Source organism: Macaca thibetana, chromosome 17 (genome assembly GCF_024542745.1).
Source record: "Macaca thibetana thibetana isolate TM-01 chromosome 17, ASM2454274v1, whole genome shotgun sequence".
Taxonomy (NCBI): domain Eukaryota; kingdom Metazoa; phylum Chordata; class Mammalia; order Primates; family Cercopithecidae; genus Macaca; species Macaca thibetana.
In genome coordinates this window covers 90,205,945-90,233,564 of record NC_065594.1, presented here as the reverse complement: position 1 = coordinate 90,233,564, position 27,620 = coordinate 90,205,945, and the positions used below count along the sequence as shown (strand labels likewise).

The window sequence follows — 27,620 nt, the reverse complement described above, 5'->3', positions numbered from 1 at the left end:
GCGAGACTCCGTCTCAAAAATAAATAGATAAATACATAAAAATAAAAATGCAAAAATTAGCTGGGCAGGGTGGCGCACGCTTGTAATCTCAGCTACTGTGGACGCTGAAGCAAGAGGACTGCTTGAACCAGGAGGCAGACGTTGCAGTGAACCCAGATCAGGCCACTGCACTCCAGCCTTGGTGACAGAGCAAGACTGTCTCAAAAAACAAAAAAACAAAAAGGAAAGAAAACATAATAGAATCACTGCCAGTGAGGGGCTAAAAACATTACATGAATTTTATGAAGACAGAAGATACTATTGTTAATTTAAAAATTATGATCTATGAACAATTGAAATATGCCAGATGTCCAGATTCATGTGCAGATTTGATCTTCAGTGTTACTAAGCTGCTTTCAGAATCTGTGCTCCAGTTATTTCCTTGAATCCATGCGTTCTCACAGATTGCAGCTGAGCTTTTGTTAATTTGCTTTATTTACTGGCACATCTAATATCTGAATCAGCTTTATCAGGTATTTTACTATTCAGATTTCTTCCCACCTGCTCAAGTAATCCCTTGTGTAAGGGATTAATTCATCAACATTCAACAAGCCCTTTTCTTTCTTTTTAAATTTTTTTTCCAGCCACAGCAAAACAAAACAACAACAACAACAAAATAAAACCCAAGTCCTTTTCTGAACTTAGTGCAGGGCACAGTGAGAAGTTCAAAATAATGTACAATTTAAGATACTCAGGGAGATAAATATACACACAGCACTAGAAAGTTACAAAATAACAAAGCAGTAAAGAAGTGATAATATTCAGGAGAATTTAGAGTAGTTAGGTAAGATGAGTGGTTAGCATTGATGTAGACAATATGGTCTCTTAATTCTAACATTTTAACCTTGTTAAATTAGACCATAGATTACATTAGACTACAGTTAGCTTGAAACAGAATTGCAGAGTTGGACTCCAGGATATTGAGAAACTACTCTAGGTACATACTTGTTTGTCTCTACTTAAACCTTTGCTTTTCGATAAAACACCAAAGCAAACTAAAAAAAACAAACAAAACAACAACAACAACAACAACAATAAAAAGCAGGAACCTCTCCTGTTTTGACAACTGGAAAAGCAAAGGGGACTTTTTCTTTTTTTGAGACATTGTATTGCAAGACACCCATAGAGGCCCCTTTTTTTTTTTTTTTTTTCCAGATGGAGTCTCCCTCTGTTGCCCAGGTTGGAGTACAGTGGCGTGATCTCAGCTCACTGCAACCTCCACCTCCCGGCTTCAAGCGATTCTCCTGTCTCAGCCTCCCCAGTAGCTGGGACTACAGGTGCACGCCACCACGCCCGGCTAATTTGTGTGTTTTTAGTAGAGACGGGTTTCCCTGTATTGGTCAGGCTGGTCTCGAACTCCTGACCTCAGGTGATCCGCCCACCTCAGCCTCCCAAAGTGCTGGGATTACAGGCTTGAGCCACTGCGCCGTGCCCAATAGAGGCACATTTGTCAAGGTAATGTGAGTAACTTTCAGAATGTTTTTGTTCTCAAGATACCTGATCATGGAACTTTTAACCTTAAGATGAATCACAAGCAGACATTTCTGCTATACATATCTGATGAATGTAGTTTCCTAGCTTTGGTCATTTCATCCAGAGACCCCAGGAGAGTGTTGAAGTGCAGACATGGTATGTGTGGTGGGGGGGATACACGCTGTGTATTGGAGTGCAGGTGTAGTGTGTGTTGGAGTACACACTGTGTATTGGGGTGCACACTGTATTGGGGTGTAGATGTGTGGGGGCCCACACTATATTGAGGTGCACATTGCATTGGGATGCAGATGTGTTTGCTGGGATGCACACGTGCTGTGTTGGGGTGCACACTGTACTGGGGTGCAGACATGGTGTTAGAGTGCACAGTTTATTGGGGTACACACTGTATTGGTGTGTATACTGTACTGGGGTACAGACATGGTGTGTACTGGGGTGCACACTGTATTGGAATGCTGACGTGGTGTGTGCTGGGGTGCATCCTGTGTATTGGGGTGCACACTTACTGGGATGCAGACTGCTGGGTTGCACACTGTGTATCGGGGTGCACTGTGTTGGGATGCTGACGGTGTGCTGTAGTGCACACTATATTGGGGTGCAGATGTGTGCTGAGGTTTACACTGTATTGGGGTGCAAATATGTGTGCTGGGGTGCACACTGTATTGGGGTGCAGATGTGTGTGCTGGGGTGCACACTGTATTGGGGTGCTCATGTGTGTTATGGGGTGGACACTGTGTATTAGCGTGTTGACCTGGGGTGTGCTGGGACGCACACGTGCTTCGCTAACAGGCCGGGGCCCAGCAGCAGAAGCTTGCACTGTAAACGCTCCCCCGGGCGCCGCGCACACAGGTCCAGGCTGGTACGGGGCGCACACGGACGCCTCGCAGGACCTGGGCTAATAAGGAGAGGAGATCGGCACGGTCCCGCCTCTTCCTACGGCCTCCCGGCGCGGCACCGCCCTCCTCCCTCCACCCCTGGCCTTCCCCGCCCCCACCCCTTCGGGCCCAGGTTCTCCACCCTGGCGGCGGGCGACTGGAGCCAGGCCAGAGGCAGGCGCTACCTGAGGACCGCTTCCGGGAGTGGGCGTGGCCCCAAGGGCGTGGGAGGGGCGGGGCCGTGCTGCTTTTGCGCGCCGGGCCGCGTCCCCGGTGTGGCTCCTGTCTCCGCCCAGTCGTAGGCTCTGGCCGCTGACATGCTGAGGACGCGCGGCCGAGTCCTGGGCGCCCCGCTGCTCCAGGCCGCGCTGGGCCTCGGGCCGGCTGGGTGGCACTGGCCTGCGGGCCGGGCGGCGAGCGGGGGACGCGGGCGGGCCTGGCTGCAGCCCACGGGCCGGGAGACGGGCGTGCAGGTGTACAACAGCCTCACTGGAAGGAAGGAACCCCTAATCGTGGCGCACGCCGAAGCCGCCTCCTGGTGGGCCGCGCGGGACTGGGGCACGGGCGGGGGCCGAGCGTGGTGGAGACTTCCCACAGCTGAACGGGATCTGGGCTCGGGGAGGGCGTCGTTCTAGAAGCTGGGAATGCGCAGTGCATTTGCAGGTTTGGGTATGAATTGAGCAAGTATGATAAACCCCGGCTATTCATCCCCCAGAAGTGGTTACTTTAAAAATTATATGATAATTATAACTGAGAATCGAAAGTCCTTTCTTGCAAGTATGTTCCACACGATGGATTTTAACTTTTTTTTTCAGGTATAGCTGCGGACCAACTGTATATGATCATGCGCACCTTGGCCATGCTTGGTAAGTTTCCTGGATTTGAATTTTCAAAGGACCATTTATTTTTGAAAGCCTTTTGCTGATTTATTTTATCTCTTAAGTGGCAACTTAGGGATGTAGAATAATTCCTACATTGCAGGCATTGTGGGAGATGTTACAACCTCGTTTGGTTCTTACAGTGATTCTGAGCACTTACGCTCATTTTACAGGTGAGGAAACTCAGGGAGGCAATGTGGAGCGCTGTAAAATGACCTGTTTTGAAACTAGATGTTTTTTGCTGGGTTTGGTGACATCAAGAGGCCTTTGCGGGGTCCCAGGGTCCTGCTGGTCAGTCATTCCTGGGCCCTACCACTTCTTAGCTTTTCAGCACTGGGCAAGTCACTTTATTGCTTTGAGTCCTGGTTTCTTCATCTTTGTGATGGGGATGATAATTTGGATCTTATAACAATTTTAGTAAATAATGCCCATAAAATGCTGCTTAACACAGTACCTCACATGTGAGATGTCACAGGGCTCGATAGTGATTAACTTTCCTAAGAGTACAGATTGAGGAGATATTGGAACTGGGGTGAGGCTTGGTTTACCTGACTGCCAAGTAGTTGCTCTCTTAACCTCTTAACCATAAGATGTACTGCCTCCTACATTTGCCAAAATTACCACTTTTCCTAATATTTTGTATATTTACAAATATAGTGTACAAAAATTACATATTGTAGATTTTTTAAAACTTAGTATTGTTCAGTCCTAGACTAAAAGTAAAAAGTTACATTTACTCTGTATACTTTTGTTTTTCTTTTTTTGAGACGGAGTCTCTCTCTGTTGCCCAGGCTGGAGTGCTGTGGTGCAATCTCGGCTCACTGCAGCCTCCGCCTCCCAGGTCCAATTGCCGCCTCCTGGCAGCAATTCTCTTGCCTCAGCCTCCGGAGTTGCTGGGATTACAGTCATGTATCACCATGCCCAGCTAATTTTTGTGTTTTTAGTAGAGACGAGGTTTCAGCATGTCAGCCAGGCTGGTCTTGAACTCCCGACCTCAAATGATTCACGTGCCTTGGCCTCAAAGTGTTGGGATTACAGGCATGAAACCCCGTGCCCAGCTTACTCTGTATACTTTATATGTGTGTGTGTGTGTGTGTGTGTGTGTGTGTGTGTATATATATATATATCTATATATCACGGAGCAAGATCGGAGCCTTTTTTTGTGTTTTCTTATAACAAAAATAAAATCATCTAGGAGTCATTTTTCCCCTTTACCTTGGGCTAACATACTGTTAATTATCAAAAGCATATTTTGACATCTTTCTTGAATTATAAAATATGTTGGGGAAATGTTAAAAACAAAACCCCCATCCTGGAAAACCTCTCCACAAAGGTAGAAGAGAAAGAAAAGAGAAAGAAAACAGTTCTGTTACTTGAATAAGCCTTAAACCAGAAGGAGATGAGCTAAAATAACTGCAGAGACAGAAATCTCATCCTTCTATAGAGCTTTGAGGACACAACCTGTCTCAGTCTATGAGTCTGCTATAACAAAATATCCTAAAATGGGACTTATAAATAATAGAAATTTCTTTCTTTCTGGGGCTGTGAAGTCCAAGATGAAGGCACCAGCAAATTTGGTGTCTGGTGAGGGTCTGCCTGCTGTGTCCTCACATGGTAGAAGGTAGAGGGAATTCTCTGAGGTCCCTTCTGTAAGCGAATTAACCCCTGTCAGGAGCTCTCTGCTGCCATGACTTCATCACTCCCAGAAGCTCCACCTCCTAAAACCATCACCTTGGGGGTTAGGGTTTCAACCATGAATTTGGAGTGAAGACAAACATTCAGACCACAGCATAACCCATTGCTTCAGGTGAGTTACAGTGTGGAGTCAGATGACAAGGTAGGCCCATCTCCTCCCAGGACACTGGGAAATGGGGCATTATTTTCCTTGATTACATTTCAGAGGTGGGTCCCAGGTTTCGAAATTTTCTTGGGTTGTAAAACTGCCAAGAGGTTTATTTAGCCATTTAAAAGACTGACATGCATTTGAAGAGGACTGAGGAAGAAATCCTAAAAGTTGTTAGGGAGGGAATCTCTTCTCATTTCCAACTAGGATAATCAAGTCTTGCAGTTTTAATTTGTATAATATTTACCTTTATGAATACAGAAATGAATACGCATCTCAAGTGCACAGCTGAATACCTGTTACAAGCTGTGTCCACACAGGGCCTTCCCAGGGGCTGGTGGGAGCTGGGACTCTCCCCTTGACCACCTTCCTGTCAGCCTGGCCAACCCCTCCAGGCCTTCGCTGGGCTGGCCTGCCCCACCTCCCTCTCCCCGTCTCAGCTCTCCTAGCATTGTACTCCTTCAGTGGTTATTTATGCAACCATCTGACGTCGCTAGCATGATCTAATTATTTCAGCTCCAGCAGGGCAGGAATCCACACGGTGCCTGCGGCAGAAAGGTAGTATTTGAGCAATGGGTAGGACTCAGTTCACTGGAAAGAGACACCCTGAAAAATAGTCTCCACCGTTTCCAGAAAAGGTCAGAGGGATGGAAACCCTGCTTGGGGAAAACAGATAGACCAGTTTGGTGCTGGTGGGAAGGAGCAGGGGAAGGGATGGGGCGTCAGCTGCAGCCGGACTGGGGAGGGTGCTGCGTGGTCTGGCCCAGAGAGTTTGGATTTCACGCCATGGTAGATGGAGTCACCCTGGAGCATTTTGAGGGAAGACTCTTAGCAAATGAATCATTTCAGCAATCACCCAGATGAGCGCACTGGGTTCACCCAGTGGATGGAAAAAACGGGGCAGAAAGAGTCGGGCTAATGGTCTCATGGTTCATGGTGGAGTCACAGAAGCAAGTAGAGGTCTCCTGATGCCATGTTCTTCTGACTCGGCTGCCCGGCACTTGCAAGGGGTGTGTGTGCGTGTTTGTGTATAGAGTGGCCCCTGTGGTCACAGCCTGCCTGCACGTCTCAGGGTCTCAAGTTGCTCATGGCCCTGCATTCTGCAGCTCTGCCAAGCTGTGGAGCCTCTGCTGTCTCCAAGGGCAGTTCCGGGACTCAGCCTGGGCTCCTCTGGGCCAAGCAAGGGACTTGACTCTTGTTTTCATTTGCTTTAGGTTCCTGTAATTTTTTTCTTGTAAATCTCACATCTTTAAGAGTCTTTCCCAACTTGAGGGGAATGAAGAGCATGGTGATGAGAATGGTAATAATAGCTTGTGCTTTTAGAATTCATGCTGCACAGGCAGTAAGACTGGACAGCAGTCCTGTGGGGTGGTGGGACTTTGCCCAATTTATAAGCAAGCAGACTGAGCTGTCAGAGGTTAATTATCTTGTTGAGGAGTTTTGGAGATAGTTTTGTCCCTGGAATCAAGATTTGGTCTCAGCTGTGTTTGGGGAGGGGGCGTGTGGGAGGTGAAAGTGATACAATAACATGGCTAGGATTCCCGCACACCACCCTAAGAGAAAACAATTTTATGAACTAAAATTTAGAGAGGCCACATGGGTAGCAGAGGTGAGCGTGACATTAGGTAACCTTGAGTTTTAAGGTTACTTTTACGGGAAAACAGATGCTTGTGATGCTGAGTAGATTTTAAACCCTTTTAGTTTTACAAGTCTGAGTTACCCCAGTGTAGTATATAAATAAGCTGGCATTTTAAAATATCCTACACTAGTGTATGCATTCTTAGGAGTAATCTTATATGGTTTCAGTGGAATTGTACTTGTTTTGATTTGGTATTTGCTTCTGTGTGTTTTGTCATAGTGACAAATTAGAATTACTCTAGAACATGAACAAGAATGGTGAAAACAGTATCTTAACTGGGAGATTGTATTATGAGTGGATTTTTATACAATTAAATAGACAAACTCACTTAACTCCAAAATTAAAAATGCTAATATTGTGTCCTGAAATGGATGCAATACCTTTGTCAGTTTCTCCTGAGAACCCTTGCAGCCCAGGCCCTGGTGTCATCAGTGAGACAGAGTTTCCTTGTACCTGCTCTGCTGAGCTGTCCGTTGTGTTACACAGTGGAAGTTACGGAGCAGCATGTTAAAATGTAATGGATTTTTTACAAAGATAACTGAGGACTTTGTGTATGAAAGACATCCTGACACTTTTTTTCTTTCAGCTCGTATGTTAGATTTGATATCATTCGAAGGATCCTAACCAAGGTTTTTGGATGCAACATAGTCATGGTGATGGGTATTACAGATGTAGATGATAAAATCATCAAAAGAGCCAATGAGGTAAGTGGAGAAGAGCTACGTTTATTGATAATGCCATTGGTTAGTGTTCTGAGCCCTTCCTGAAAGTGGTTCTTGGCTGGGAGCAGTGGCTCACGCCTGTGATCCCAGCACTTTGGGAGGCCAAGACAGGTGGATCACTTGAGGTCAGGAGTTTGAGACCAGCCTGACCAACATGGTGAAACGCTGTCTCTACTAAAAATACAAAAATTAGCCAGGTGTGGTGGCAGGCTCCTGTGATCCCAGCCCCTCAGGAGGCTGAGGCAGGAGAATCACTTGACCCTGGGAGGCGAGGGTTGCAGTGAACAGAGATTATGCCTCTGCACTCCAGCCTGGGTGACACAGACTCTGTCAAAAAAAAAAAAGAAGATGGTTCTTGTTTGCGTTTTACAAGTAGTTCTCACATCTTACTGTCCATGTGTGGCCAGCGGGTGTAATCTGAGACATGAAAGAGTGGTGGCTCACCAGGGCATCTTTGGTGTCCTAGTAAAGGAAGTTAACATCTATCGTATTGTGTATTGTGATAGTGTTGTGTATTGTGATCGCTGAAGCCTTTTCTGTGGCCTTGTGTCATTACCTCCTTCTGTGGTCACCTGGCTTGAATCTTACTCCCTCCCCTGGCCCCTCAGCCTCCAAGGGAAATGACTTGACTTTCTCTTTACTGAGGGAACCAGGACCACTGTTTGGACATATTCATATTTGTGCTAATGATGCCTTTCATGTCTGTGTCTTTATAGTTTAAAAAGTACTTTTTGTATCTATTTCTATTTCAGTCTCAGAACGACCCTGTGTGCTGTGCAGAGCAGACCTTACTGTGCTTTTTTAAACACATTTTATTCCGTGTTAAAAAAGTATTTGAAGTGATTTCAGATCTACAGAAGAATGACAAGAATAGTACAGAGATCTCCTGCCGCCACCCTGGGTTTCCTCGTGGCCATTGTTGCGCTGCGTTGGGCCATCATCTCCCTGTTCTAGACTTTTCCCACCAGGCCGCCCTGCCTCTCTGCACACGCCATGCAGGCCTTCAGAGCAAGGTCACTGGCTCTCGAGGCCCGCACAGCCCTCCCAGCCCTCCCAGTCAGGAACCGGACATCGATGCAGTGTGCTGGTGTGGGTAACATGGATGTCAACCCACGGGTGTTGTCCCTGTCCCCCAGCGCCTCTTTCTTTTCTGTCCCAGAACCCATTCCAGAGTCCTGTTGTCTCCTCGGTCTCCTTCAGTCTTCCGTGGTTCCCTGTCTCATGTCCTTGGCAGTGTCAAGGATTATAGGACTTTGATTTTGTAGGTGGCTCTCCACTCAGGTTCACTGGATGTGTCCCCATCTTGAAGAAGAGTCAAGAGGTTAAGGTGATCGCATCTTGAGGTTGCACAGACCTTCAGGGGCAGGACTGCTCCCAGGGCTCTGACTTCAGCTCTCTCCGGGCAAGTCCCCCTGCCAGGTGGGAATGGCCTGCGCGTTTGTGGCGGGTAGCAGAAGTCTCTTTCCCGTGCAGGCCGAGGCCCCACTGGAGTCTGGCCCACACCTGGAGTGTGGCCCGCACCTGGAGTGTGGCCCGCACCTGGAGTGTGGCCCGCACCTGGAGTGTGGCGCCCGGCAGGCTTTGGGAAGACACAGTGGATGAAGTTGTACAGGTAGGTGAGACATTGGAGGCGCCTCCTCAGGCTCTCCCTGATGGCCGGGGGCCAGTGCCCCGCACATCACTTCTACCGGAAGAGCTTTGGTGGGTCCTTTGGCTTTACCTGCTGGTGAGGAAGACTTTTCCTAAAGAAGTCGTTCTGATGAAACGCTGTCGCTATTTGCCGCACGTACTGTCTTGCGTCGGCTGTCTCCATTGTGGGTGCTTCTAATCACCATTCTCTCTGGACATTTTTGCCCATTTTCACAACTCACTGTGGTTTAGCATACAAGACAGTCTATTCATTTGTGTGTGTGTTAGGATGACTGGCTGTTTCCTTTTCCTGAATCTGATGAAGGAATTTAAGTAAAGCTGACCTAATTTTGATGTGAACAGTTATCCTAGACGAATTGTAGTCTTGTGATAACCTTTGCCAGTTAGCACTGCTTTTACCAGCATTTGTTACAGTGGAAATGTTCTAACATACGTGAAGTAGAGAGAAGAGCATATGAACCATGCACCTGTCACCGGCGTCCATGGTCAGCACCTGTTCCACCCCTGTTCTCTCTGCTTTTTGTGCAGATCACCTGTGGAGTGTCCCGTGGTGGGCTGCTGTTTGGCAGTTTAACACTCCAAGAGCAGATTTTTCTATTTCGTTTTCCAATGTGGTGCTTTTCTGAAGTCTGGCTAATTAGACGGTGTTTGTCTTAGTCTGTTTTGTGCTGCTATAACAGAACACCACAGACTGGGTAGTTTATAATGAATAGAAATATATTTGCTCACTATGCTGGAGGCTGGAACACTAAGATCAAGGTGCCAGCATCTGGCAAGGGCCTCTTACTGCATCTTCCCATGGTGGAGGGCAGGAGGTCAAGGGGAGAGAAAGAACCCCTGCCAAAGCCCCCTGCCCCCACCCCTCCTTTGTTTTTTCTTTTTTTTTTTTTGGAGACAGGGTCACACTGTCGCCTAGGCTGGAGTGCAGTGGTGTGGTCATAGCAGAGTGCGGCCTTGATCTCCTGGGCTCAAGCAATTCTCCCATCTCAGCCCTCCTCGTGGCTGGGACTCAGCTGTGCACCACCACACCTGACTAGTGTTTTTTTCTTTTTTTTTTTTTTTTTCTATTTTTAGTAGAGATGAGGTTTCTCTGTGTTGCCCAGGCTGGTCTCAAACTCCTGAGCTCAAGCAATCCTCCTGCCTCTGCCTCCCAAAGTGCTAGAATTACAGATGTGAGCCACTGCACCTGGCCGGAAAGCCCTTTTAAGAAGGCATTAAGCCCATCCAAGAGGGTGGGGCCCTCAGGCCTAATCACTTCTTCAAGTTCTCACCTCTTAATACTGTTACAAGGGCAAATCAATTTCAACATGAATGTTTGACAAACATTCAAACCATAGCAGTATTTCTGGTGGTTTTTAAAAAGAACTTGCTGGGGTTTTTTTTTTTTTTTTTTTTTTGAGACAGAATTTTACTCTTGTCGCACAAGCTGGAGTGCAGTGGTGTGATCTCGTCTCACTGCAACCTCCACCTCCTGGGGTCAAGTGACTCTCCTGCCTCAGCCTCCTGAGTAGCTGGGATTACAGACACCCACCACCGTGCCTGGCTAATTTTTGTATTTTTAGTAGAATGGGGTTTCGTTGGCCAAGCTGGTATCGAACTCCTGACCTCAGGTGATCCGCCCTCTTTGGCCTCCCAAAGTACTGGGATTATAGGTGTGAGCCACCACACCCGGCCTGGATTTCTTTTTTTGAAAAAAAATTTACATATACATACTTTTTAAGTCAATGAGATATGAATTATAGCATTTGTCTGTCATTGTGGCTTCCCTTCCTCTTTAACCTCCTGTCACACCCATGCATCTTCCTTTTGTGAAATGGGATGGAACTAGTGACTAAAGATTTGGATTGGAAGTCAGAAGCCACCTTTGGGCTGGGGCGTTTATCTGAAAAGAGGCTGAACTTTGTCATTTGTTGAGTGAACAGAGCCTTCCCTTGTCTCTTAGGCATGAGTCAGAGGAATGGTGTGAGGTCCTTGGGGAACATTTTCACTGAGGTCGCTGTCTTCCTATTTTCTACTGATGTGTCTTTCTCATCATTGGGTAGTCTCCCACCGTGTGGGACTGTTTAGCAGTTCCAGCCTTTTCCCAGTTGTTATTTGTATTGCTTTTGGCTGTTAAAAAGAGTGCTGCTATGAACATACATGCTTTTGTTTCGTTTTCTTATATTTCCTGTGGCTGGGCGCAGTGGCTCACGCCTGTAATCCCTGTACTTTGGGAGGCTGGATCACTTAAGCCCAGGAGTTTGAGACCAGTCTGGCCAACATGGCAAAACCCTGTCTCTACTAAAATACAAAAAATTAGTTGGGTGTGGAGGTGTGCACCTGTAATGCCAGCTACTCGAGAGGCTGAGACACGAGAATCGCTTGAACCCGGGAGGTGGAGGTTGCAGTGAGCTGAGATCATGCCACTGCACTCCAGCCTGGGCCACAGGGTGAGACTCTGTCTTTAAATAAAAAGTTAATTTTCCAAAGCGGAATTGCTAGGTCAAAGGGGAAACAGTTTATTTGATATCTTGCAACTGAGAGTCAGATCATTTGAGAGACTGGCAGTGCTGGAAGTCGGCTCCCACTTTAAACATATTTCTTCACATCCTTACCCCCAGCCTGTAAGAGTCTAGTAGGCTGCATTTAGAAGGCAAGTGCGTGATGTCTAAGGCTGTGCGTGAATGCATAGTCACCAGGTAACCCTCAGCAGAGGTGGTGTTTGGAAATGCCCCGCTGGTAAAGAAGGAAGGTCAGCGGTTCAGGGCTTTCACCTGCCGTCCGTCGGGGCAGCCAGAGCCTGAAACAAAGGCACTTGGTAGCTTCGTGCCTCTCATGCACCTTCAAGATCGGAAAGATTGTGTCAGTCCCCATGTCCTGGTGGCAGGGAGCTGGTAGAGGCTGAGACACCGGCTGAGTTCTGGAGGGAGCCCCGTGGGACAGAGAGGGGGCCCAGCAGGGGATGGGAGGAGAGGTGAGGACACAGTGTACTCGAAGGGTGTCATGGGAGCGATGGGGAAGGTGAGGCAGGAACATTGCCATCAGAGAAGTGGGACAAGAGCCCTGAATCCAGGGAGGAGAGAACTGCAGGAAGGAGGAGGTGACCAGCATGGTAAAGGGAGGAAGAAGCAAGAATTAATTTTACAGATGCCCTGAAGAAGGATTGGTTGTTAACTTTTTAAAAAATATTATGATTAGAATATGAAAAACTTGGTAGAATTGGTGTAAACATTCTAACTGTAGAGAGTATTTAATTTTTGAACCAGAGAATTTCCATACTTGGTACACAGCAAGATCCTAAGATGGTATTGAATAGTTTCTTTCCTTAAAATAATATCTGACTTCAGTGTGATAAAACATGTATCTGAAACCCATAGTTGTGAAAACCTCTGTTTTTTAGTATTTAGTGAAAAGGTAATTCTTTAAGAAATGCAAATCAAAACCACAATGAGATAACACCTCATGCCAGTTAGAATGGCGATCATTAAAAAGTCAGGAAACAACAGGTGCTGGAGAGGATGTGGAGAAATAGGAACGCTTTTACACTGTTGGTGGGAATGTAAATTAGTTCAACCATTGTGGAAGACAGTGTGGCGATTCCTCAGGGATCTAGAACCAGAAATACCATTTAACCCAACAATCCCATTACTGGGTATACCCAAAGGATTATGAATCATTCTACTATAAGGACACATACACATGTATGTTTATTGCAGCACTGTCCACAATAGCAAAGACTTGGAACCAACCCAGATGCCCATCAGTGATAGACTGGATGAAGAAAATGTGACACATGGAATACTATGCAGCCATAAAAAAGGATGGGTTCATGTCCTTTGCAAATAAATAAAGCAAGAATAGGAAAAGTCTATAAAAGAAGAATACTGAGAGGTACTAGCCCTATCAAATATGAAAACTTTTATTTCATTTTATTTATTTATTTTTTTTGAGACGGAGTTTTGCTCTTGTTGCCCAGGCTGGAGTGCAATGGCACGATCTCGGCTCACCGCAACCTCCGCCTCCTGGGTTCAAGCGATTCTCTGCCTCAGCCTCCCGAGTAGCTGGGATTACAGGCATGTGCCACCACACCCGGCTAATTTTTTGTATTTTTAGTAGAGACAGGGTTTCTGCATGTTGGTCAGGCTGGTCTTGAGCTCCTGACCTCAGATGATCCATCCATCTCGGCCTCCCAAAGTGCTGGGATTAGAGGCGTGAGCCACTGCACCCAGCCACCAAATATGAAAATATTTTAAAAGCTATAGAAGGTTTTTGTTTTCATATATATATGTATATACACATATATGTATATTATATATGATATATTAGGATATATAATATATAACATGTATCATATTACATCATAATATACATCACATATAATATGCATTATATTACATATATTGCATATATTATATATAATATATATTTTCTGCACAGCTATATGTGGTAGGATATTATATATTATAATATATAAAGCATATTATATATTTTATATTATATACTATATATCATATATTATGCCTATTGTAAAATTAATTATATAATTATTATATAATTTATATTATACTATATGACATATATACTATATATTACTATATAAGGTATAATATATGATATATATCATATAATGTTATACATTATACATTATGTTATAATGTATTATGCATACAATATATTATGTATTTTATATATTATATAATACATAGTATATGTTATGTATTATATGTGTTATGTATGTAATATATATTTTATATGTGTATATATTTTCTGCACAGCTTTATGTGGTAGGATTGACCTACAATAGATTGCATGTATTATTCAGAAAAGTGCAGTTTGCCAAATGTTGACCTAGGGGTGCCCCTGTGGACGCATCCATCGTCCCTGTGTCTGTGCCCCTCGTGATTCCTGCCTGCACCCTGTAACCCCTGGTGCCCAAAAGCCTGCAGAAATTAAGCTCCTGTACAGAGCGTGCATAAACAGACGATGGAAAACACCAAGAAGTCCAGAACCAGCCTCGATAATTAACGGGAGTTTGTTTTATGATAAAAGATGGCATTTCAAATCAGTGGGGGTGGGAGGTGGATTATTCCATAGCGTGTTGGCAGCTAGGGGTCATCTGGAGAAAAACAAGCCAGAGGTGGATAGAGGCCTCACAGCCACATTCGTGGCAGGTCGGAGATTTAAATATAAAAGAGACCCCAAGGCAAATTTGATAGCCTTATATTGGGGAAGGCTTTGTAAGTTTATTTCCAGATCTAGAAGCCATTTATGAGAAAAGATTCAGAAATATGAAAGATTGCTAAGTATAAGAATGACAGTTTATACATTTCATGAAATAACCATAAAGTTGAAAAAAACTGTGGAAAAATGGAAATTATATCAGCGATACAAAGTTAATTTATTTAATATAAAAATACTTCCGGCCTGGCATGGTGGCTCACACGTGTAATTCCAGCACTTTGGGAGGCTGAGGCAGGTGGATCACCTGAGGTCAGGAGTTTGAAACCAGCCTGGCCAACATGGCGAAACCCCGTCTCTACTAAAAATACATAAATTAGCCAGGCATGGTGGTGTGTACCCGTAGTCCCAGCTACTTGGGAGGCTGAGACAGGAGAATCGCTTGAGCCTGGGAGGCAGAGGTTGCAGTGAGCTGAGATCGTGCCATTGCACTCCAGCCTGGACAACAAGAACAAAATTCTGTCTCAAAAAAAAAGAATTCCTAGCATCCAATAAGAAAAAGACCTACACCACTCAATAGAAACACAGGCATGGATAACTACAAGTCATTTAATGCAGACGGTTCCTAAACATGTGAGATGTTCAGATTTACTCAAAATAAAAGAGTTTAGCTTAGAGCAAAGCACTTCTCAGCTGTCACGCTGACACCATCTGAAAGTTGGCTGACCCTGCGGGTGAGGGCAGAGGAAGACAGACACCTCCAGGTGTTGCTGGTCGGGTGTAGCTGGCACAGCTTGGAAGGCAGCTTACATGAGTGGCCCAGTCCATGAGCCTGTGCCCTCTGTCTCCCACCTAGGACTGTAGCTCAGAAGTGCACTTGGGCTGCTGCGAAGTGACCTGTACACGCTCGTGTTTGTCATGGTGAGGATGGGATGTGCATTGGGACAGGACTGGGTAAGCACGTAGCGACACATCTGGAAGGGGGAGTAGTGGCCACTTTGGAAGGAGCGAGGCAGCTCAGTGTGTCCAGCACGACGGACGTCCCGGGCTTCTGTGTGCTGCGAGGGAGAGAAGCCAGCAGTGCAGAGCAGAGTGTGGAATAGGCTGCATTTGGGGATTCCAAGAAAAAGATGCAAATGTATCTATAACCACGTTCGTGCTTGTGAGAAAACTGGTCACACTATTTTCCTTCTGGGAGGGAAGCCAAGTCTGGGCACCCCTTTATGCCATTGACTTCTCCTGGCAATAAATTACCTCTGCAGAAAAATACAGATGAAGCAACCCGCTGATTTTTATTATTTTATTTTTTATTTTTTTGAGACAGAGTCTCGCTCTGTCGCCTAGGCTAGAGTGCAGTGGCGCAGTCTTGGCTCACTGCAACCTCCACCTCCTGGGTTCAAGCGATTCTCCTGCCTCAGCCTCCTGATTAGCTGGGATTACAGGCGCCTGCCACCACGCCCAGCTGATTGCATTTGCAGTAGAGATGGGGTTTCACCATGTTAGCCAGGATGATCTCCATCCCCTGACCTCATGATCCGCCCACCTCGGCCTCCCAAAGTGCGGGGATTACAGGCGTGAGCCACCGTGCCCAGCCAATCCACTGATCTTTAGGCCCAAAATTGTGTGGAATTTGAGACTTCTGAAGCGGCAAGAAGACACAGTATTTTTGGGCTTTTTCCTTTGATCTTTTGTCCCCTGGATAGACGTATATTAACTCATTTATTGTTGTAAAGGTCTGCTTTGCCACAAAGCTGTACCTCAAGATAGGGGCTGAAGTGTTTTGGAGTACCCACTATGTGCTGGGTGCTGTGTATTTTCTCTCTTTAATGTGGTGTTTATGTAATGTTTTCTTTTACAAAGCTGTCCTGTCCATATATACACACAGTGGTTCTTCTAGCAGTCTAAGGGGGTTATTAGGTAGAATATCTCCATGCTGTAAAGAAATTGAAGGCTAAGAGGTTTGATTATTGATTTGCCCAAGACCCCAAAGCTTAGCACCTGGGTAGCAATGCAGAGTTTACCAGCTTGCTTTCTTCAGTGAGTATTCATTGGCAGGGGTTTCTGGGTTGACTGTGCCACTCAGAGCCCTGGGCCTCAGGGTGACATGGTTGGGACCTGCCCCACGTGTGGCATTGTGCTTGAGAAAGTTTCTCAGTATTCTGGAGTGGTAATTCCTTCACCTGTGAAATGGGGAGACTTGGTTCCTGAGGCTGCACGGAGCGGCTCAGGGAGACTAGCAGGTGGCAGGTGCTGGGCTTGGGGGGGCCACTTGAGCAGGACCAGCAGTTATGATGCCCAGTTCCATTCCAGAGCTTCACAGCGTCTTGTGCATCACTTCATGTAGAGTTTTTCATTGAAATTATGAAATAACATGAGCACACCTCGTCTTGTGTCCCAGCCTCCTTGGATAATGTGGCAGGGGCTGCAGATGCGTGCCCCCAAGGCACCCACATTCAGAATTGATTGTACTGATTTGGTGGTCTATCTCCAGAAACCCAGCCATGGGACCCGAGGGAATGAATATTCCATTAAATCCCAGTTGTAGTGTGTTAAATTACTTCCAAAATATTTCTTTAGAGGTTCCTTTTTAATCTTTCTCTCTTTTTTTGGAACAGAGTCTTGCTCTGTCACCCAGGCTGGAGTGTCATCTTGGCTGACTGCAACCTCCGCCTCCCAGGTTCAAGCGATTCTCCTGCCTCAGCCACCTGAGTAGGTGGGATTACAGGTGTGCACCACCACGCCTGGCTAATTTTTATATTTTAAGCAGAGACAGGGTTTCACCATGTTGGCCAGGCTGGTCTCGAACTCCTGGCCTCGTGTCATCCGCCTGCCTCAGTCTCCCAAAGTGCTGGGATTGCAGGCGTGACCCACGGTGCCCAGCCGCCTCTTTAGTATATTTTTGACTATTTTTTTTCTCCTGAGGATTAAGGGATAAAATAGGAGCCCAGTTTCTTATCATACAGACTAGACTAAGATGATTTTGCCCTTGCCTTAGAAAAGTGGAGGATCCTTGGTATGTTTTGTTTTCTGTTTTACTGTATTTTTATTTTTGTTTTGGAGATGGGGTCTTGCTCTGTCGCCAAGGGTGGGATTGCAGTGGCGCGATCATGGCCGTTTGCAACTTCAACCTCATGGGCCCAAACAATCCTCCTGTCTTGGCCTCCCAAAGTGTTGGGATTACAGGCGTGAGCCACTGCACCCAGCTGGTTTTTTTTTTTTTTTTTTTTTTGAGACGGAGTCTCATGCTGTTGCCCAGGCTGGAGTGCAGTGGCGCGATCTCGGCTCACTGCAAGCTCCGCCTCCTGGGTTCACGCCACTCTCCTGCCTCAGCCTCCTGAGTAGCTGGGACTACAGGCGCCCGCCACCGCGCCCGGCTAATTTTTTGTATTTTTTTTTAGTAGAGACGGGGTTTCACTGTGGTCTCGATCTCCTGACCTTGTGATCCGCCCGCCTCGGCCTCCCAGAGTGCTGGGATTACAGGCGTGAGCCACCGCGCCCGGCGCTGGTTTGTTTTTTACTATGTAATGGAAATTGTGACATTATTTATTCTCTAACCAGACGACAAGGTCAATAAGCCTTTTTTCCTAGCTAAGCTACTAGTGTAAATTCAGTACCTAAAATGAGTGCCCCCGCTTTGGTGAGTGGGCAGGGGCAAACTGAGGCCGAGGCACAGTGGGGCCACGGCCAGCCCATTCACCGGAGGTGGCCGGGGTACGTTTGCTGTCGTGTTGCGCAGGTGGGCATTCTTGTGTCTGGGTGGTTCTGTTGCGAATGCCCCAGCCTCATTAACGTGCACATCTAATCCTTCTGCAGATGAATATTTCCCCCGCTTCCCTCGCCAGTCTTTATGAGGAAGACTTCAAGCAGGACATGGCAGCCCTGAAGGTGAAGTGTGGGGCTGGTTGTTCCTACCATGAGGGTGACAGGGGTGAGCAGTGACAGCTAGTGCTGGCTGACCTGTGCTTCTGCACAACGGAAACACGGTCATGTCTCCACTTTCTTGCAGGTTCTCCCACCCACGGTGTACTTGAGGGTAACCGAAAATATTCCTCAGATAATTTCTTTCATTGAAGAAATCATTGCTCGTGGGCACGCTTATTCAACGGCAAAAGGTAGGGTTTATGTTCCTTTTTTTTTTTTTTTTTTTTTTTCCTGAGACAGTCTCACTCTGTCACCCAGGCTGGAGTACAGTGGTGTGATCTCAGCTCACTGCAGCCTCTGCCTTCCTGGTTCCAGCGATTCTCCTGTCTCAACCTCCTGAGTAGCTGGACTACAGGTGTGCACCACCATGCCCGGCTACATTTTTTTTTTTTTTTTTTGTATTTTTAGTAGAGATGAGGTTTCACCATGTTGGCCAAGCTGGTCTTGAACTCCTGACCTTGTGATCCGCCCACCTTGGCCTCCCAAAGTGTTGGGATTACAAGTGTGAGCCACTGTGCCCGGCCAGTTTATGTTCTTAAAACTAAAACATTACTAGGATTTGGAGAAACTGGACATATTTATGAGTTGCAGGAACATACTGAAATTTACTGTCTGTCTTGATAGAATTTCAACAGCAGAGCTATTGTGGGGTTTTCTACGATATTGTGTCTCTTTGCAAAATGGTTGAATTAATTCTTTCTAAAAATCTTTTGCAGTCACAGGGAGAGGCGAACATCTGGACAGCTAGTCTTGGTAAGAGTCATGGAATCTAGGTGATAGGTATACAGGTGTTCAATGTGTTATTTCATCTTTGTTTAGATATTTTCCTCGCAAAAAGTTGGGGACAAACACAGTACCTCCAGAGACCTGCTCCCTTCTTGTTAAAAGTCAGCCCAGGTTATCCCCCTCTGTTTGGCTATCATTTTTTTCACAGGCCATTAAGAGTGAGTCGCGGGAGTCGGAGGTTGCAGTGAGCCGAGATCACGCCACTGTACTCCAGCCTGGCGACAGAGCAAGACTCCGTCCCCTCTCCCCCTGCAAAAAAAAGAAAAAAAGAGTGAGTTGCAGGGTCAGGCTTGGTGGCTGACGCCTGTAATCCCAGTACTTTAGGAGATGGAGGCAGGTGGATCACTTGAGGCTAAGAATTTGAGACCAGCCTGGGCAACATGTTAAAACCTTATTTCTACTAAGAAGACAAAAAATCAGCCGGGCCTGGTATCGCATGCCTGTGGTCCCAGCTGCTCTGGAGGCTGAGGCATGAGAATTGCTTGAACCCAGAAGGCATAGTTTGCAGTGAGCTGAGATCACATCACTGTACTCCCGCCTGGGTGACATTGTGACACTCTGTCTCAAAAAATAAAAATAAAAAAGTGAGTTGCAGGGCTGGGCATGGTGGCTGATGCCTGTAATCCCAACACTTTGGGAGGCTAAGGCAGGTGGATCACTTGAGTCCAGGAGCTCAGGACTGGCCTGGGCAACATGGAGAGACCCCTTCTCTACAAAAATAAAATATAAAAATTAGCTAAGCATGGTGGCATGCTCCTGTAGTCTCAGCTACTCAGCTACTCAGGAGGCTGAGGTGAGAGGATAGACTGAGCCCAGGAAGTTTGAGGCTGCAGTGAACTGTGATTGTCCCACTGCACACCAGCCTGGGAGACAGAAAAGAAAAAAAAAAAAAAAGCGTGAGTTGCAGATGTTCTGACGCATCAGTCTTGACACTTCAACATGCATCTCTGCATAAAAGGAGTTCAAATGTCATGGTCAGACCTAAGACAGTGAAGAATTTGCAGCTAGCTTCGCGTGTCCTCTCCATATTAAATGTACTCACTTGTCCCCAGGTTTCTTTTATGCTTGACACCCGCCTCCCCACACCGTCATCTAATGAAGGGCATGTGCTGCGTATGCATTTGTTGGTTGAGTCTCCTCACTTTTAACCCTCCTCATAGACTCTTTCTTTTTTCTATTTTTCTCTTTTTCATTTTTCCTGGGTAAACACATGTAGACTCTTTTCGAGACTCCGACAGGTCAGTTTTCCTGCGCAGCGGTCTGTGTTTAGATTGGCATGTTGCTCACTGCCGGTGCTTTCCTCAGATGGCGGATACTAATCTGTCTGGTGGCCCCCAGGCAAGGCTGGCGTCCTGCTGTTTTGCTGCTTCCATGATGAAGCATCTCCATAAATCTGAACTAATCCCACCCATCCCGGCCACAAACCCTGACCACGGTCTCATCTCTCCATGAAGTTCTCCTTCCACCAGCACAGCTGAAAGTGAACTTACTTTCTCAGCCTTGATATTTCTGCTGTACCATTTGGCAGCCAGTTCCGCGCTGCCATAGTTTACTGTTTAATGTATTCGTATTTTGTCCCCGTCTAGATCATAAATTCTCAGACCATAAAAATCTTTTGCTTTATTGAATGACGCCTTAGACTATCCAGCCCACGGCTGAAGATACGCGGGTATTGAATGTTTGTTGCAGTGAGTCAGAAAACATGAAGTACTGCCCTGGACGTTCCTGTCCTTCCTGAGTCCTGCCTGGGGGCATAAGATGAGCACCTGAGGCCCCGAGGACCTGTTCAGTGTGCTCTGCGTATGGAAGTAGCTTTTTACTTGTTCTAATGTGGTATATTTAGAGTTTGTTTCCAAGAAAAACTTTTTTTTTTTTTTTTTTGAGATGGAGTCTTACTCTGTCACCTAGGCTGCAGTGCAGTGGCACAATCTTGGCTCACTGCAACCTCCGCCTCCCGGGTTCAAGCAATTCTCCTGCCTCAGCCTCCCAAGAACAACTTTTTTAAGGACTTAGGTGGTTGAATTAGATTTTGCATCAGAAAACACAGGAATTAGTTTTTTGCTTTCGTGTAACTTGGAATAAGATATGTGGGCCTGTGCTTCTATTTTAGGAATAAACTGATAAATGTTCATGAGTCTTTAGGGATTCTCGTCTTCACAGGCTTGAGGAATGAATGCTATTCGTTGTTTTATTATTGTGTTTTATTATAAACATTTAATAATAGCATAAATATAATTAATTCAAAATACACTTACATTCACTCAAACCCCAGTAATTTGGACTTTGTGACAATTCCACAAGGGCTTGGTTGTAATTTGATCTTTGAACTCTTGCTGAAAAACAATTTGTTCAGCAAACTGATAACATAAACCAAAGTGAAGGGGGAGTGTTTCCCCTGTTTAAGGGAGTGGATTCTCTCCAGTGAAGCCCTCTCAAAGCACTGTTTGTATTCTGACTTTATAGAAAGCAGCTCCCAGGGCCTGGATGTCTCCGTACTGTCCTCTGGTTCATCCCCAGCACCGAGTGCCAGCTTAGTGGTCAACCCTGAATGACCAGGGAGGATGCTGCAGAGACAGGGCAGCATTTTCTGTTGAAACATCTCCTGGCTTTGTTTGCCCAAGCCACCCTGCCCTTTCCTCCCACCAGTGACCGCTGTGCTCAGGGGGGCCTGTCCTGTTCCTGTGCGCCTAGGACTGGAGGCAGGTCCTGAGTGCAGCTTGTGTTTGCCAGTTGCAAAGTTTCCTTGACCTTACCAAGACCAGTGTCTGCAGTAAGAAGGACAGTACTGATGCAAATTAGTAGCTGCGTTAGTAAAGAAGAACGTGAAGGCTCAGACTGTGTAAAGGCTAAAAGTTGCACCCACACCTGGGCCCTGAGGACAGCTACATGCTGCTGTGTGGTTCGAGGGTGCTGGATGGTGACTGCAGATCTGTGGTACTGAGAGTGGCCATAGTCGCAGCCCAGGTGAGCATTGCCTCCTTCCTAGGGAGACACGTGGCCTGGAACACACAGCGGCTGCAGCCTGGCAGCTTTGGAGCATGGGTTGGTGGCGCTGGCTTCCTGACAAAGCTCCCACTCTGAGCGCCTCCTCCCCAGCTCTGCTTTCCAAGGCTTTGTGGTGGAAGTGGCAAGGGCAGCCCAGGCTTGCAGGAGGCTCTGGCGAAGGTTTCTGACCTCAGTCTGCAAAGTGGACCTTGGCGTTCAGCCTCACAGATGCTTCAGTATGCAGATGATTTTGTTTTGTTTTGTTTTGTTTTGTTTTTTGGTAGAGATGGGGTCTCATTATGTTACCCAGGCTGGTCTTGAACTCGTCAGCTCAAACAATCCTCCTGCCTCGGACTCCCAGAGTTTTGGGATTGGAGGCATGAGCCACCGTGCCCAGCCAGGTGCTGCTTTCAGTCTGAGTGACAAGGTGGTTTTAGAAGATGACTGGGGAAAGCAGGAGTGTCTTTGCCAGCTGGTGTGTGACATAAAGAGAGAGTGTCTTTGTTACCTGGCAGGGAACACAAAGCCCAAGCTCTAAATGAAGGTCAGTGATGACACTTCCTTTTTTCTAATTAAATAATTGTCTCAGCGGTTTCCAGAGAACTTACATTTGTGTTTTCACTTTCATATCTGTGTACTCATGATGTGTCCAAATCGTGCATTTATCGTATAGTATTGTTTTTAATTCTGGTTAAAAAATATATTAAGCCAGGCCGGGCGCGGTGGCTCACGTCTGTAATCCCAGCACTTTGGGAGGCCGAGACGGGCAGATCACGAGGTCAGGAGATCGAGACCATCCTGGCTGACACGGTGAAACCCCGTCTCTACTAAAAAATACAAAAAACTAGCCGGGCGTGGTGGCGGCGCCTGTAGTCCCAGCTACTCGGGAGGCTGAGGCAGGAGAATGGCGGGAACCCGGGAGGCGAAGCTTGCAGTGAGCTGAGATCCGGCCACTGTGCTCCAGCCTGGGCGAGAGCGAGACTCTGTCTCAAAAAAAAAAAAAAAAAAAAATATATATATATATATATATTAAGCCAGGCATGGTGTCCTGCCTGTAGTTCCACCTACTGGGAAGGTTGAGGTGGGAAGACTGCCTGAGCCCAGGAGTTCAAGGCTATAGTGAGCTATGATTGTACCGCTGCACTCCAGGCTGAGCAACATAGCAAGACCCTGTCTATAAAAATATAAATACTATATATGTATATTGGGGCCAAGTGCTATGTTCTGTATTTACATTCTAATTACTTGTTAGATGTTAAGCTTGTCTATATGCTGATATTTAGACTGAGAAGTGATGGATTCATAATTGCCTTTATAAACAGGCAATGTCTACTTCGATCTGAAGTCTAGAGGAGACAAGTATGGCAAACTGGTCGGCGTGGTCCCTGGTCCAGTCGGAGAGCCAGGTGGGTTGGCCGGGCTCAGCCCTGTGGGTCCCTGACCTCTGCCTCGGGTCCCAGTTCTGGGGAGATGAGATCTGGAGCGCAGATCCCTCCATTTGCTCAGACACTGGCGGTACCCAGGTGCCACCTGTGTTTTAAATTTAATTCGGTTTCTCTGGATGACTCCAGCTTGTGAGGCATAAAGTTCAAATGGCAAGTAGGGCATTGTCCACCTCCGCCACCAGTGCGCCTGGCTGCACTCCCTGGAGACAGTGCTGGTCTCCTGTTTCCTTCCCAGGATGCAAACCTCATACACGTACACATGCAACATACACATACACATACACATGCAAACCTCATACATGTCCGTCATATTTCCGCATTCTTCTGTGTTTTGCTGTTACCGTACGTTTAATTCCCATATGTGTCTTAACCATGTGTTAAACTTCCAATCTATTTGAATCTCTTCCTTGCTCTATTCTATTCCAGGGAGTTATTAGGTCAAAACCATTTTTATGGAGAAGAAATAGTAAGTGCAGTATATGGAACTAAATTTAAAATAATTTGAAAAGCGTAGTGTTTAACGGAACCAAACAAGAATAACAGGGACAAACCCCAAAGATTGTTCAAGGTGTTTCTGGTTGTAGGCACTGTCTTTCTGCCCCATAAACTGTGCTGATGAATCCTGATCATCCACAGCACTGACCCCTCCGGTTCGTTCCTTCACCCTTTGTGCTGTCCTGTCCCACTCCCTGCACGGGCCGGAACACGGAAGCTCATGTCTTCCACGTGTGAGGCGTGGCTACCAGCCGGCCATGTGGGCTGTGCTTAACACATGTGGAGAAGTTTCTGAGAGTTGTACATTCTGGCATCAGGAAGGTTTTTAAAAATTATTTATTTAATAGATTTGTTTTTTAGAGCCATTTTAGCTTCACAGCAAATTTGAGAGTAAGGTACGGAGAATTCTTCTCTACCTGCTACCCTCCACATCGTCCCCCACACTGTCAGCATCCCCCCCGCATTGACACATCAGGTTCGCCCAGAGACCGGAGTTGGCGTCAGGGTTCACTCTCGGCGCTGTGTGCTCTGGGTTTGGGTGAATGTGTAGTGACATGTTTCCACCGTTACAGCATCATACAGGATACTTGCACTGCCCTGAAAAATCCTCTGTGGTCCGTCTGCTCATCCCTCCCTCTTTCCCATCCCTGGAAATCCCTCGTCTTTCCACAGTCTCTAGTTTTGCCTTTTCTAGATTGTCGTATAGTTGGAGTCATATACTGTGCACCCTTCTCAGAACGGCTTCTCTCACTTAGGAATACACAGTAATTTTCCTCCATGTCTTTTCATGGCTGAGAGCTCGTTTCTCTTTAACACTGAGTCACATCCCAGTGTCTGAATTTACAGCAGCTTACCCACTCACCTACTGAAGGGCATCTTCACTGCTTCTGAGTTTTGGCAATTATGAATAAAGCTGCTGTAAACATCCATGTGCAGGTTTTCAGCTCATTTGGGCAAATACCAAGGAGCACAATTGCTGGGTCCTCTGGGAAGAGCCTTATTTGTGTAAGAAACTGCCCAGCTTCTTCCAGAGTGGCTGCACCATTTTGCATCCCCACCAGTGAGGAATGATTCCGTCATTCCACATCTTCACAGCCGTGCTTTTTAAAATAAATATTTTCTTATACAAAAGCAACATATTTATATAATTTATAATGGTACAAAATTAGGAAATAGAATTATACAAAACAAAGATAATAAAACCACCATTTTTACAAATGGTGAAAAAAGATTTTAATGCGTTAGTGTATGTTATTTCCAAAGCAATGGTGTTTTCTTTTTAATTTTAAATTTAAATTGTTATAATAACACAATAGAAAACACTATTAAAAAATGTCCAACTTGGTTGAGCATGGTGGCTCACACCTGTAATCCCAGCACTTTAGGAGGCCAAGGTGGGAGGATCACTTGAGGCCGGAAGTTCAAGACCAGCCTGGGCAATGTAGTGAGACCCCTTGCTGTCTCTACCAAACAAACAAAAATGCCCAGCTCAGTGAATTTGTGTTCAGTGGAGACCCTGCGGTCACCCCCTAGTGGAAGGAGACAACAATGGCAAGGGAGTGAAGGCACCTGGGTCCTCCGGGTCCCACGCCCTGGCCACCAGCCTCCCTGCCCTGCTTTGGGGGCAACTACTGCCCTAACTGACAGCGGCTACCTCCTCATCTTTCTGAGTGGGTTTAATTGCTCAAACACGTGTCCCTAAATACGACACTTAGCCTTAGCTGTTTCTTATTTGTGTCTTCTTGTTTTTAGTCCTTACGTCCCTCCCCTGGCTTTTCCTCCTTGCTGCTCATTTGCGGGAGAAACATCATGTGTCTCACGGTTCCTGCAGTGGGATTTCGCCTGCTCTGAGTTTTGGAGTGTCTGTAACATTGCCCTCTGTCCTGTGTGTTTTTTGCAAATTGGTAGTTGAATCTAGAGGCTTAATCCAGTTCTAAATTTCTGGAGAAGGCTACTTTGTAGTTGGTGTATTCCTCACTGGGAGACACCTAAGGGCTGTACCTCTCTGTGTGTGAGCAGCCCTGGCCGCTCTAGGCTTAGATCCTTCACTGCAAAAAAGAGGTTGCACGGTGGCGCGACTCCCATTCTATCATTTCTGCTTTATTTGCTGGAATGCCTTTTTTGTTTGTTTGTTTGTTTGATTTTTGAGATGGAATCTCGCTCTGTTGCCCAGGCTGGAGTGCAGTGGCATGATCTCGGTTCACTGCAACCTCCACCTCCCAGGTTCAAGCAATTCTCCCTGCCTCAGCCTCCAAAGTAGTTGGGATTATAGGGGCATGCCATCACACCCAGCTAATGTTTGTATTTTTAGTAGAGATGGCGTTTCGCCATGTTGGCCAGGGTGGTCTTGAACTCCTGACCTCAGGTGATCACTCCCCTTGGCCTCCCAAAATACTGGGGTTATAGGTGTGAGCCACCGCGCCTGGCCCATTTGCTGGAATACTTTTATACAGGCAGACTGTCATCTGCTTACTCAGTGGTACAGTTTGTATAAGAAAGGTAGGACCTTTTCCTTAATTGACCAGTTTTCAAAATAAGGAGTTGGCTTCCATATCTTCCTGTGGCGGTGACCAGTTCCTGTTCTTTCATTGTTAAGAGCTCGTGGGCTTCACTACACGTGCTGTTTTAATCCATTGCTGCCGTCACCTTATTGAGCCTCGGCTTGCCCCCGCTTTTGCTGATGGGAGCAACTCCCAGGTCCCTAACACTCAGCCCTGTTGTAGTTGATAGTTTTGTGGCTGTCCGATAAGATATTCGTGGCTCATCTTGAAATAAGCTGTTTTTCCTGGGAGCCCCATTTTTCTCTTTTCTTTCTTTCCTTTTCTTCCTTTCCCTTTCCCTTTCCCTTTTCCCTTTTCCCTTTTCCCTTTTCCCTTTTCCCTTTTCCCTTTTCCCTTTTCCCTTTTCCCTTTTCCCTTTTCCCTTTTCCCTTTCCCCTTCCCCCTTTCCCCTTTCCCCTTTCCCTTTCCTTTTCCTTTTCCTTTCCTTTCCTTTCCTTTTTTTTTGAGACAGAGTGTCACTGTTGTTCAGGCTGGAGTGCAATGGCGTGATCTCGGCTCACTGCAACCCCTGCCTCCCGGGCTCAAGCAATTCTCCTGCTTCAGCCTCCAGAGTAGCTGGGATTACAGGTGCCCGCCACCATGCCCGGCTAATTTTTGTATTTTTAGTAGAGACGCGGTTTCGTCATATTGGTCTGGCTGGTCTCGAACTCCTGACCTCAGGTGATCCACCCGCCTCGGCCTCCCAAAGTCGTCCTGAGTTTCTAGGCGTGAGCCACCGCGCCCGGCTCCCGTTTTTCTTTTGATGGGAAGCGGTGTTTTGAGAACACAGCGTGGGCACCACGGATGCTCGTTGCTGCCGTCTGTCGTTGTTTCCTGGCCTCTCCCGTAGACTGAGGTGATGAACACATGTGCTCCATAGGTCGCACTGATACTCAAATTCCAGGCCATGGGGTTTCATTAACCCCTCTGTCTGTTCACATGTGTGGTTCCCTTTTCCCCTATGGCAAATCCTGGCCTTTTTTTTTTTTTTTTAGACGGAGTCTCGCTCAGTCGTCCAGGCTGGGGTGCAGTGGCCGGATCTCAGCTCACTGCAAGCTCCGCCTCCCGTGTTCACGCCTTTCTCCTGCCTCAGCCTCCCGTGTAGCTGGGACTACAGGTGCCCGCCACCGCGCCCAGCTAAGTTTTGTATTTTT

At 46.6% G+C, this 27,620-nt stretch overlaps 1 protein-coding gene across 8 annotated transcripts in view; it reads left to right on the top strand.

Moving 5' to 3' along the window:
* Positions 1-27,620, top strand: part of CARS2 (cysteinyl-tRNA synthetase 2, mitochondrial) — a 66,207-nt gene that overhangs the window by 4,433 nt on the left and 34,154 nt on the right. For 4 of the 8 annotated variants that reach the window (XM_050766611.1, XM_050766610.1, XM_050766607.1 and 1 more), the window contains 5 exons: positions 3,221-3,271; positions 7,352-7,469; positions 18,108-18,179; positions 18,301-18,406; positions 23,309-23,392. In XM_050766611.1, coding sequence (XP_050622568.1) covers positions 7,416-7,469; positions 18,108-18,179; positions 18,301-18,406; positions 23,309-23,392 — 316 coding nt within the window. In that variant the 5' untranslated portion in view covers positions 3,221-3,271; positions 7,352-7,415. Of the gene's footprint in view, positions 1-2,640; positions 2,944-3,220; positions 3,272-7,351; positions 7,470-15,150; positions 15,249-18,107; positions 18,180-18,300; positions 18,407-23,308; positions 23,393-27,620 lie in introns of those variants that run through there. The other 4 variants (XM_050766605.1, XM_050766604.1, XM_050766606.1 and 1 more) reach the window with 3 other exon arrangements.